This window comes from Mangifera indica, chromosome 15, assembly GCF_011075055.1.
Source record: "Mangifera indica cultivar Alphonso chromosome 15, CATAS_Mindica_2.1, whole genome shotgun sequence".
NCBI lineage: Eukaryota > Viridiplantae > Streptophyta > Magnoliopsida > Sapindales > Anacardiaceae > Mangifera > Mangifera indica.
In genome coordinates this window covers 578,968-592,168 of record NC_058151.1, presented here as the reverse complement: position 1 = coordinate 592,168, position 13,201 = coordinate 578,968, and the positions used below count along the sequence as shown (strand labels likewise).

The 13,201-nt window shown below is 29.2% G+C and overlaps 1 protein-coding gene across 1 annotated transcript; it reads left to right on the top strand.

Annotated features, from left to right (window-relative positions):
* The first annotated feature begins 3,343 nt into the window (after positions 1-3,343).
* On the top strand, positions 3,344-6,408 carry LOC123198163 (ubiquitin-NEDD8-like protein RUB2). Its single transcript, XM_044612798.1, has 3 exons — positions 3,344-3,680; positions 4,923-5,182; positions 6,098-6,408. Exons 1-3 carry the CDS (start codon positions 3,588-3,590, stop codon positions 6,210-6,212), a joined length of 468 nt encoding a protein of 155 aa, XP_044468733.1. The 5' UTR covers positions 3,344-3,587; the 3' UTR covers positions 6,213-6,408.
* Positions 6,409-13,201: the final 6,793 nt, after the last annotated feature.

The window sequence follows — 13,201 nt, the reverse complement described above, 5'->3', positions numbered from 1 at the left end:
TGCATAAAACCAATTAAGATGAACTCAAGTCTAATAATACTTAATTAGACTTGATCACAACCGTAGTTTGTATATATAATATTACTTGATTAATATATTTTATTAACCCTGTTATATAATTATAATTCTAATTAAATACTACTTTCGAATGTTAAACTTTAAAAACAACACTTTCTCGTATTATGGTAAAATTCAAATGTAAGTTTCAACTGACAAATGATATTTTCGTCACTTTGCAATATGTATAAATATTATAAGATCAATATCATCAATACCTTTAATATACAAACAAATTACTTTTTATTTCTCAACTAAAAAATTTATCACTTAAACTCATATTTTCAATTGAAAAACCCCCAATGGTAGATTAATCCTAAAGGGGTTGAAAAGAATTATAAAAAAAATTAAACACCAAATTTACCAAATGAGATTTTTACTCAAAATTTCACAAACAACAATCAAAGGAACAACCAAAGCCTAAAGTAAAAGAGTTTAAAGAATGTTTAGGATTTTTAGAATGGTTCGGAGCTTTTCGTCCCGAGCCTTCTACATCAATTTTTCAAGTAACTAGTTTGAAGTTTTTATTTGAATCACTTTGGGATTACACAAATTGAATCGAGATTGTGCCATTTTACAATATTGATATGAAATCTCGCCTAAGTGTAATTTAAAAAAAGATTTACAAGCAAAAAGTGCTTCCAATAGACTAATTTTACTAATATGTATAAGTGTTTCTTTTATATATATGAGTTTTTGGTTTTTAGAGAGAGATTAAGAGCTTAGAGATTGAGATGATCATTCTTGAATGTTTTTTATATGTTCTCTAATTTTTTTAACTTCAATCCAACTTATTTATATAACTTTTAGGCTTAAAAGATGAGTTGGATCCATTTTAGTAGTCGTTGACTCGTGAAAATAATATTTTGACCTTTAAAATGCAATTGAATAGTCGTACTATATTAAAAGATAGAGGTCCTCTTACACATTCAGACTTTTGTGGCTTTGAAACACTCATTCAATGATCAAATTATAGAAATACGTCACTCGAGGGATATGCATCCTCTCTTGCATATTAAAATTTCAAAAAGTTTTAGATATGAGAGGACGAGTAAGGGACAGACAAATGGATGGATGTCCCATTATGTTGACCATTCCAAATTTGCTTTTGAATGAATTGGAGAGGGGATGGGCATCACATGGTCTTCTTCCAATATGGGACAAGAGTCCCTTAATTAGGGATAGGTGTCCCTGTTTATTTGACAAAAATTCCTAAGAACTCTAGATTTTCAAGAATGGGCATGAGATGAACCAAGGAATTGGCGTCTTATTGGGGATGGGTGTCTTGTACCTAGAAAATTAAGCATCTACATTTAGCTTATATTTCGATCATAAAAAATTTATGTTACGTACTTAATTAGCTTAATAAACATTGATTAATAATTTTAAACTTAATTTTAACATAATCAAAACACTTAGGGTCTAACACAATTTAAAAAAATTAAAAAGCCTAAACTTATTTTTGACCACTCCCAAACTCATATTCGCACCAATTGAAGTTGAAATTATGGTTGAAATCACAATAGTTTTGATGTGATTCTAACTAATTTGTACAAAATTTCAATGTAATTACACTATCCCACATGATTCAACTGGAATCGTTCCTATAATTATAATTAGACCACCTTGGTGTGATTAAGCAAAAATCCTTACAAAATGATATGATTCCAATCATATTTGTATCAAGATGGGGCGATTTAATTGAAATTGCATTAATATAATATAATTCTAACCAAATTACACATATTCTAGTGTAATTTAGTTGAAATCATATTTTACTAGATTACCGGTGACTTTCAAGCTTATAAATTTATTTTTTATAATTATTGCTCATAAAATTAATATAAACAATGGGTGAAAAGTGTATTTGAAAAAAGTTTTGGAGATTGATTTTTAGGTTTAGTAAATTGAACGTAACAGAACCTTAACCTATTTAATATAATGACAATAAGGGGTGTTTGGTTCCAAATTTTTAAGATTATCTTAGTAATCTATCTTTTATTCCTTTGTTTAGATTATCAATAATAAAATATTACAGTAATCTTATATTACCAATACTAATGTGACATGTAATATGGGTGATAATCTGATTACCACATTCACCATAAGTATTTAAAGATTACCAAGATTATCTTGATTTTATTATAATTATATTATAATTTATTAATTTTTTGAGATAAAAATAAATTTATTTTTAATTAATATGATAAATAATATAAAAATATTTAAAAATAATTATATTCAAGGACATTTAAGTAAAATAATTTATTAGTAATCTTTTATTACCTTTAACCAAACATAATAATTATTTATACCTATCAAATTTTATCAAATATAATAATTATTTATACCTAATAATCTTATAAATAATATATCTTCAAGGTATTTAGTAATAAAATATTACTCAAACCAAACGCCTCTAAATCTAATTATTATACCTTAAATTTATGTAACAACTCAATTCAAACAGACTACATTGGAGGTTGGTTCTGTCTTTATATATGTCCAACGGTATGGTTCATACCCCAACACAAATCAAACTGTTTATGGGGAATAATAATTATTTATATCTATCAAATTTTATCAAACATAATAATTATTTATATCCAATAATCTTATAAATAATCTAATTTTGAAGTATTTAGTAATAAAATATTATCCAAATTAAACGCCCTAAATCTAATTATTATACCTTAAATTTATCTGACAACTCAATTCAAACAGGCTACGTTGGAGGCTGGTTCTGTCTTTATATATGTCCAGCGGTATGGTTCATACCCCAACACAAATCAAACTGTTTATGGGGAATAATAATTATTTATATCTATCAAATTTTATCAAACATAATAATTATTTATATCTAATAATCTTATAAATAATCTATTTTTGAAGTATTTAATAATAAAATATTATCCAAATTAAACACCGTAAATCTAATTATTATAACTTAAATTTATCTGACAACTCAATTCAAACAAGCTACGTTGGAGGCTGGTTCTGTCTTTATATATGTCCAGGTCCAGTGGTATGGTTCATACCCCAACACAAATCAAACTGTTTATGGGGAATAATAATTATTTATATCTATCAAATTTTTTCAAACATAATAATTATTTATATCTAATAATCTTATAAATAATCTATTTTTGAAGTATTTAGTAATAAAATATTATTCAAATTAAACCGTAAATCTAATTATTATAACTTAAATTTATCTGGCAACTCAATTCAAACAGGCTACGTTGGAGGCTGGTTCTGTCTTTATATATGTCCAGTTCCAGCGGTATGGTTCATACCCCAACACAAATCAAACTGTTTATGGGGAATAATAGGGGGCCCACATTGAAGGCCGCAGGTTCCTCCAAAACATCCTTCTTATATTTTCCTTCTGTGTATCTTTCGATCACTTTAAGTCAAGAAACCTGCGAGTCCACAGATTGAGTTGTTAAATCTGTTTAATATCATCTCTTTTCAGTCAAATTTTCTTCTTCAAGCTTCTACTCTTTCCATCTTCTCATTGATAATCCAGCATGCAGATCTTTGTCAAGACTTTGACAGGGAAGACCATCACTCTCGAGGTTGAGAGTAGCGATACCATCGATAATGTCAAGACCAAGATTCAGGTTTTTATTGTTCTTTTCTCATATGGGATTTCTTGTTTCTGTGTAAAGATTGATTTTTTATGTTAAAGTTGTTGGCTTTTTCATTTGGGGTTTTGGATGGTTAGGGTTTGTGGTAGAATTTTAGTTTTTTTTTTTTTATTTGGATTGTGTTGTGGAGATTTCATGATTCTTATTTTCAATTCGTTTTAATGTTTTTTATGGTAGGTATTTGTTTTTAATGAATTTTTGGTTGATGGGGAGCTTGGTTGTTTGTAGCAGCACAGTTTTGTTTTTAATCCTATGTATTGATTTGAATCTATTTGAAATCGGTCTACTGACTGATCTGTGTAATCTGAGAAAGCAGCTTTGTAATTTGAGTAATGAGAAACGATGGTATAATAGAGTATCGGAAGTGTTTTTATAAAGCAGAAGCCTTATTGTAGAAGCACTTTAAATTACTTCATTGGAAAGCACTTCATGGTGCTTTGAAGTTGCTTTGCCCATTATAGGTGAGCGCTGCAAATTAGATATAGAAGCACTTTTGGTTGTTTGAAAGCACTTCTGAAGACCTTGATGAGTATATAGTTAGTATTACTTCTATATTTATTTTCATTCGTTGGGCTTGAGCATCCATGAAACTTTATGCAGTCACACCAGCATCAAGGATTCTGATGTGGTTGACATTAAGAATGTAGGGTGATTGCGAAGGAGAATCGCAGGGTAGTACTTGTCATGAACTGATTGGATAGAATCGAGCCCTAGAAAACACATTCTTTAAAACTGCTCATGACTCGATTAAAATCTGATATAATCTGATACGTGAAAATGAAGTTGCTTTGCCTATTATAGGTGAACACTGCAAATTAAATTTAGAAGCGCTTTTGGTTGTTTGAAAGCACTTCTGAAGACCTTGACGAGTATATAGTTAGTATTACTTATATATTTATTTTCATTTGTTGGGCTCAAGCATCCATGAAACTTTATGCAGTCACACCAGCATCAAGGATTCTGGTGTGGTTGACATTAAGAACGCAGGATAGTACTCGTCATGAACTGATTGGATAGAATCGAGCCCTAGAAAACACATTCTTTAAAGCTGCTCATGACTCGATTAAAATCTGATATAATCTGATACGTGAAAATGAAGAGTGATAGGAATGTGATAAAAGTGCTATTGATCAGTTCTATTGTCTTTTTCTTCTTGTACGTCTGTCGTAGGTTGCTATATTGTTGTTTAACTGAGGATGATTTTATGTTTTCCAGGACAAGGAGGGCATCCCTCCTGATCAGCAGAGATTGATTTTTGCGGGTAAACAACTGGAAGATGGCCGAACTCTTGCCGATTACAACATCCAAAAGGAGTCAACTCTTCACTTGGTCCTCAGGCTTAGGGGAGGCACTATGATCAAGGTGAAGACTCTCACTGGCAAAGAAATTGAAATCGATATTGAGCCAAATGATACTATTGAACGGATCAAGGAAAGGGTTGAGGAAAAAGAAGGAATTCCTCCAGTGCAGCAAAGGTATCCATTTTGTCTCTTTATTCTTCTGAGCTTCAGTGTTAAGAATGTTTTACCTCAAACTAATTAACTTCTTCTGTATTGTTATTTTTAACGGGCTCTGGGTTTTCATTCTCAATCTATTCTATGTTTTTCTTTGAACACATTCTCTTTATTCTTATATCTAGTAGTGTTGATGAGGTAGTTAAACGTAAAATAGATGACTTAAAAGTTTAACAGGCCTTAGTTGATTATTCTTTGTACAAATGTATTTGTAGTTTATTAGTCTGCTCATTTGTCAGAATAATCTCATTGTTGGATGGTTTTTTAAATCACTCAGATTCTGTTAGGACTTGGGGTTTCCTTAGGACACATGTCCTATTACTAGAGGGTGGGGTAAGTGTGTCTGTGTATATGGGAGCTAGGATTTGTAAAGGTGGGAAACAAATATCAGGGTTTTAGGCAGCCTTTAGGCTGAAGGGAGGTTCCCGGTGCCTTGAATGGCTAGAATTGGGAGGGTCTGGCTCCTCGAATCGCTGGTTTATTCACTGTAAATCCCCAAAATCATTAAAAATAACTTTTGTTGTCTTCATTTGATTGTGTTTTTCGTTGTTTTAGTTGAATATTGGCTGGGATCCTATCAGATTCCTATTGCCTTTTCTAAATAATCTTGTTTAAGGATAGACAACCTCACTTACTTTGTATGATTATGTGACCATTTCATTTCCTTATGATGTTTAAATCTGTTCTTCATCGTGTATTGCAGTCTTTCTATTAAAAATACACCATCTACTTTTCATTCTCTTTTTGTTGATACCTCTATGCTAAACCCACCAAAAAACACATTCATTTAGTGATTTATCTGTTTTAAGACTTGACATGAAATCCCTATAATGCTGGGTTTTAATGGAACTCAAAATGCTTTGCCTTTGGTTGCAGGCTTATTTACGCTGGGAAGCAGCTGGCTGATGACAAGACGGCTCGTGACTACAATATTGAGGGTGGCTCAGTGCTCCATCTTGTGCTTGCTCTGAGGGGTGGTAGCAGTTCTTAGACATTGCTTAATCTGGTACCGGTGCTTGCTGAACCTGTGAAATGAGTTTGTATGGTGTGGCATAATTTAACATCACTGTAAACAGAAATTCTGATTGCTTTCTCTAGAGACATAAAATTGTTGCTCTTTCACTTGATATTCTCATCTTGTTAGCTTTAGCAGTGTTTATTTAATTTAATGTGCCTTTTGGAGTTTATATTTGGGTCAATTTCCATCCAATGTTTTAAGACTTGGATTGGACCAGACAAAGGGTTGGTTTTCATCGGTCCAATTAGTCAGGTGGATTGGTGATGTCTACAAGATGTCAATATGACATAATTAAAACTTCAAAAACATTTAGTTATGTTAATATGATGTGTTGTCATGTTGATGTTAATATGATGACTGACCTAATGAGACTTAGTGGTTGAACTGTGGTTCGATACGATTTCCTTGATTCAATCTTAGATCAATTCAATTCAATGGTTATAATGTGTTTTATCTATGATCCATAGGGTGGAATTCGAATTGAATTTAAGTTTGATTCGATTTGTATGAAATTAAGTTCGAGTTTGAGTTCAAGTTTATCGAGTTCTTTTCAAATAAGTTTAAGTTTAACTCGTTTTAAAAGAGTTGAATTTGAGTTCGAATCAAGTTTTTAATTAATTTTTTATTAAAACGATGTGATTTTAACATATATTGATTAAAAAAATATTGTTTTGTATCAAAATTTTTAGCTCACTTGTTCGACAAGTTAAACACTTTAAAGGTCAAGTTTGAATTCAAAAATATTGAATTTTTAGGTCTGAGTTCAAATTTATTTAACTTATTTTGAATTTGTTTAAATATAAATTTAAATAAACTCAATTTAAATGTAATTGTAATGGTACAAATTATATTTGATGTGGTTTGGGTTTTAAAACACTGAATCTATCCCCTTTATATTATATATATTTGCATGTCACATCATGTTGGCAGTTTTTTCTTAATCAAATGATATTTCAGTGTCATCAGAAACAAAATTAGTACCAGTGTAGGGATTTTCTATTTTGATTACACAAAATTAGGTTTGAGCCAACATGGGCTCATATTATTATTTAACTCAAATAAGTTAAATTTAAATTTAAAAAATATTAGTTTGAGATTGATGCCGTATTAGTGTGATTGTATTGGAGCTTATATTATTGATTATTTTTTTTTTTTACTATTCTTTTCTTTTTAGCGGCCGTTTCAATGATGATTTTTTTTTCTCTTGTAATGTTTTTTTCTTCAGTGACTCTTTATCAATTGAGCAAGCTAAGTTTAATCTAAAATTGACTGTTTTGGAGTCGAGCCAGCCTAGATCTGGTCCTTGTTTGGGATCGAATTTGTTCGTATCCACTCCTATTGTGACAAACTTACTAGCTTGAAAAGAAGAAAGGGCTCCGGTGTTTGTAAAGTTCAACCCATTAGGCCTGTTTCAATCGTAAGCATGAGCCCATTCTTAGATGTTTGAAAGAAATAGAAGAAATCCCAAATATAAATTAAAAAAAAAAAGCATTTCTGATGTCATTTGCATACTCTCAATTCTTTACATTTAGTCACATTAGATAAAAATTGATTTTACAAGAGAAGACAAAAAAGGTTATTAAAACTAGGGTTAGATTTAATTTGAACTGTTTTTTAGCAAACTCAAAATTAAATTCAAAGTTAAATCATTTACGAATTGAATTTAAATTTTTATTCGTTGGTTTCAGAGAGATTTTTTTGGATTCTAATGATTTTCAAATAATAAACATAGTACTTATAGTGGGGAGGAGTGAGGAATTAAATTGGCAATAAAATGAATCAAAGTGTTGCCATCCTCATGCAACAAAACAAGAGTTGAAAAGACTGAGGGTAGCTAGCTATGTCATGCCATGCATCATGCTGTTGAATGGATAAATAATGACGATTGGCATCATAGAAAAATGTGAACTTAGAATTTTGACATTCGATTTCATTTGGGAATAAACGTGTAGCTAATCATGGAGAATTAAAAATAATAATTAAGTTTAATTATTCGCTATGTTAAGTTAAAGGTCTAATCCTTACCAACAACAGCCTAATTAAGCCATGACATTAATTAATGTCACAATGAATTTGTACCAATCAAATGTCATTTCCATTGAGTATTTGGAAAATGAAAGGCTTTTCCAGGCATGGATTTCATCTCCATTTTCAACTATATCTCTAGTCTCTCCATACAAATGCATGCACCTACCAAATTTTGAGTAGTTTTTTAAGAGAACAAAGTACACGAACAACCATAATTGCATTTTCATCTTAATAATGTGTAATAAAGATAAAATAATATTTAATTATATTGTAATATGTTATTATGAGTAAATAAATTAATATTTATTATTAATATATACAATTTTACCTGTTTATCTTAGATTTGATATTTATAATAACATTTCAATAGGATTATTGTATTGTAACATTGGCAAACAATGTCTTAAAGGTATATGAATGCTTTTATCACTGATTGTCATTGAATATTATGATTCCAATCACATTTTTATTATTAAATAAACATTATTATTGCTACAAGTCTATCGAAATAAGTTATTAGGGTGAATTTGAGCCGAATTGGCTCAGACTCAACTCCTTATTTGATTCAAAAATATTAAATTGAAACAATTTTAATTTATTGAGATTGAGTACGACTTGCCATAGATGTTAGTGTTAACATTAGAGCTTATTTCTCTGGTGATTCTTTTTCTTCTTCTTGTCCGATGATTTTCCTCATTCTTCAATGTTAATGTTCACCTTCTTCATTGTCAAAATTTACCGACTTGAACTTGCCCTTGTTTAAGTTCAATTTGACTCTAGTTCACTAGATGACATGTCCAAGGGGTCAAGGTGGGTTAGCTAACACCCAATTGACTTTGAATTTATTTTAGTTGAGTACATATAGAATATTAATGTAGCCCCTAAAATTTTAAAACGATCCCCATTAGATTTTATTATTTCGTTTTCTTTTTCTTATGCAATGTTTTTTTTCTCTTTCTCCTATGTTAATGTTCACCTTCTCTAACATTAATATTCACTAGCTCGAGCAAGTAGATTTCAAGCTTGAACAGTTGAATTAACCATTCTAAATTTGAGCTAAACTCAACAAATGTTTATATATTCAAGTTTAACTTTACTTAAATTCACCCCTATGAATTATTATATATTCCAAGACACATATCTAGGGATTAATCTTAGAGGAGACAAGATCAAACTATAATATTACACAAAATAAGAGAAAAAAAAAACTATAATATTACATGAAATAAGAGAAAAAGTTACATGGTGATCAAAACAATATACCAAACCAAATTAATGATATTATTGAGTGGGGTCACGAGCCCCACTCATAAAAATGTAGGTGGGTACATACATATGTATCCAGACATTTTTCTAATAGACAATAAACTCATCATGTAAAAAAGACATGGATGCACACTGTAAAAGCAATGTGAAAAAACCCTAAAATAAATATCCCTTAATCTTAATTTTGTCAAACTTGAACTCTTAAAAGAAAGAAGGAAACAAAAATCACAAACAAACAGTCAAGCACTCGTGCGCCAGGAAAATCTGGATGCAGCCTCAAGTTGCAAACAATCACAGTTCCAATACTGACTTTTTAAGCCAGCCAACCCAGTTCTCAAATAGTGGCAAAACACATGGAATCTTCAAGTGCAGGGGTTTAGATTTGAGATTCGGTGGAATCATATCAAAATCAAACCCTTTAAGCATTTGATGCAATAGTTGTGAGACCAGTAACTGAACATGAGATTTTATTTGTCTAGTGTGATTGATTTAACTCCAAAAGAATGATAAGACACAAATAGGGTTCTTTGTAAAAAAAAAAAAAACCTAGTTCTCAAATGGCTGCTTGCAAAACTATACACTTAACATAATCCTCTCGTCATGCATATGCTATCTTCAGCTTCCTGCACTCGACCTCTCAATTTAGTTTGGTAGTCAAGCAAAAGTCATTCATGGAAAGAGACTCTCTACTAACCCAACAGAAAAAATTCAAAGACTTTGTCAAGATTAGGTGCCAAATGTTACAAGCTTTACTATGTTAGTTTCCCTAACATAGAACTTTGGGGCTTATCATCAGTTTTAATTCATAATCTTATTCTTTATTTTTGTGTCTTAATCAAATGGGGTTAGACTTGTAAGATTAGATTGCATGGGGCAGGGTTTGGCATAATTTTAACCTACAAAAGTGTATTTTTTTTAAGGTTTTATTTCTATTTGCTTTTCAAATGTCATCTTACTTACTTGAGCTGGTGACCTAAATCATAAGACTTGCTTGATATTATTATTTTTTATTGGTTTAGTTCTAATCTCATTCATGGTGGAGTTTCGATCATGCACGCCATGAATCTCACAACATGAACATTTCACTTGCTTTACTTATAGGTAATTTAAATAATAAAGGGGAAGAACAATAGGGTTTTACTTGTTAGTGGTTAGGAAGTTTGTTTGAGCTCTAAATTTGACCTAATTTTTAAAATCTAATTAAGGGTTTGTTACAATGCCACCCCTAAGATTTGCAACAAAGAAGTTGTCACCCAGAATAATATTTCTTTTGTTCATATATAAAGGTTTATGAGATAAAAAAATATATTTTGATTAAATTGTTAACGTTCCCTATCAAAAGATTAACAATTTTGGACAAATAGTTAGAAGTTTTATCAAATGGTGGATTATTTGAACTTGTATATAATATTATCGAATAATTATTGGTAGGGTGAATAATATTATTAAAAAGATGAATAATATTGTTAGCAATATAAACAATATTGCCGAATGGATAAATGAATTGATTTTGAACTGAGCTATCGAGTTAGAATTTTATTTTAAAATCAATTTATTTGAACTAAACCAACTCAGATTGGATTTGCCCATATATCAGGGGATAACAATGTAACTTACTCTCTACCTAATTAGCTACATGTTACATGTTACTTTAAGGTTTAAAAAGATATTAAATGGTGAGGGTGATTATTATTGGCTGGATCAGAAAGCACATTTTCAAAGTTTTAGATATAATTTGAAAGAATTGTTGAGATTTTTTTACTTATAAAGTTCAACTAACACGGGACAAGAGAAATTATTAATATATTTATAAAAAATAATAAAATTAATACAATTAGTCAAGTGATCATCACGAATCTTAGACCTAAAAAATGGATTACATTGAATAAATACACACAAGTGGGTTCAAATAAAACAAATTCGAGCAGACACTTAAGAATAAAAAATTCATTTATCTTATCAATAGGGAGGATACGAGAAAATTATAATATCATAAATAAATAAGAGTATAAAAAGTAATTTATATATATATAATATGATAAATGTATCATATAATATAATATAAATAATTTTTTAGACTTATTATATATGTATTATATAATATTTTTCAATGATATGATAGATAAAATCTTTTATTATTTTTTATGAAATGTGTATTCTATAAAATGATACGATAAATAATATATAATATAAAAAATAAAATTTTTAATATATAATATAATACATAATTTAATTATTATTATTATTATTATTACAGTTAAACAACGTTAGCATTACGTATAAAATAAAGACTCTTTGTAATTAGCTGCAATGTTTTAGTCATTTTACTTGTTTTTTTAAAGGCTACTTCACTTCAATATTTAAGTACTACAATTCCACCGGTCTACGCCACAAATTTGGTGGTGTCGAAAAGCCGTTCATATCAAACATTAGTTTTCTAAAAGAAGACTAATTTGACTTCCTTTATTTCTCAATAAAAATGTGTGTTTTTTAACGGAACAAAAAGTTAGAGGTATTTTTTTACAGAAGATGAAATTTCCCACTTGAACTCATTTTTCAATAAAATTATATATTTAATCAAGAGTAAATTCGAATTGAATTGATCTAAAATAGACGCTAGCTCAAGCTTTGTTTGAATATAAAATGACTAATTTGAATTTAAGTTTAACCTGACTTTAATAGTGAAAAAGAATTATAAAAAAAGAAGAAAAAAATGGTTAAAGAAGAATAATTCAATTGCGATGACACCAACATACCCTCTAACTCGAGGTGAACTATCATGCTAAAGTTTTAATTTGAATTTGATTTATTCGAATATAACCGATTCAATTTGAATATATCCCTAAAAAATTTAATAACCCATTTATCCCGTGACAAATAATGATCAAATACATATAATCTTGAAAAAGAGTGATCGGCAATGAGAATTTCAATAAAGTAATATTAAATTTTCAAAAAGATTTTCAACAATATTGATACAAATACCATTTTACCTAAACAGAAGCCAGTGTGAAACAAAGAAGATTTCATTTTTCAATGTGAAAATTTGCTTCAAAAACTCCTTATTTGTAGACTACAATATTGTCTTGTTTGTTTAGGTAAGGGAGCAAGATTTGAATCTAATGGGATTAATAATAATTCATACATGATATTTTGTTAAGAATACTTTGTAAAATGCCAAGAGAATACAACACATCTACATATTGAACTGACTTTTTTTTTTTTAAATTTCAATAGAAATTACTAAATTTTATTTTATTTTTTATAGAACTGATAAAAGTTTAAAATTATTTTACCAAAAATATCAAAATTTTAAATTTTTTTATTGAATGGATTAAAAATTTATTGTTTTTTATTAAATATATCAAACTAATCACCTTACTTCAAGTATAAAATAAAGTAAACAATTATAATTGTATTTGTTTAGTGATTACAGTCTAATGGTCTAAAACCTTGGTGATCACAAAAAGAATAAGTCAAAATATAAGAATAAGTTACATATCTTAGGTTGTATTAAAAATTGATATGATACTATAAGCATATTATACGTATCGATAACTTTGCTGATATGAATTGATACATATTTTTTTAGAGAAATGATGATATGATAAGGGTGTGGATAAGAAATTTCAAACTTTTGAGGTGTTTACAATATTTTCTAAAGTAAT

Bases quoted from the DNA above. Each gene is read 5' to 3' on its own strand.
- LOC123198163 (XM_044612798.1), top strand. From the start codon at position 3,588: ATGCAGATCTTTGTCAAGACTTTGACAGGGAAGACCATCACTCTCGAG. The intron at 3,681-4,922 runs GTTTTTATTGTT...TATGTTTTCCAG, and splicing joins ATGTCAAGACCAAGATTCAG to GACAAGGAGGGCATCCCTCC. The intron at 5,183-6,097 runs GTATCCATTTTG...CTTTGGTTGCAG, and splicing joins ATTCCTCCAGTGCAGCAAAG to GCTTATTTACGCTGGGAAGC.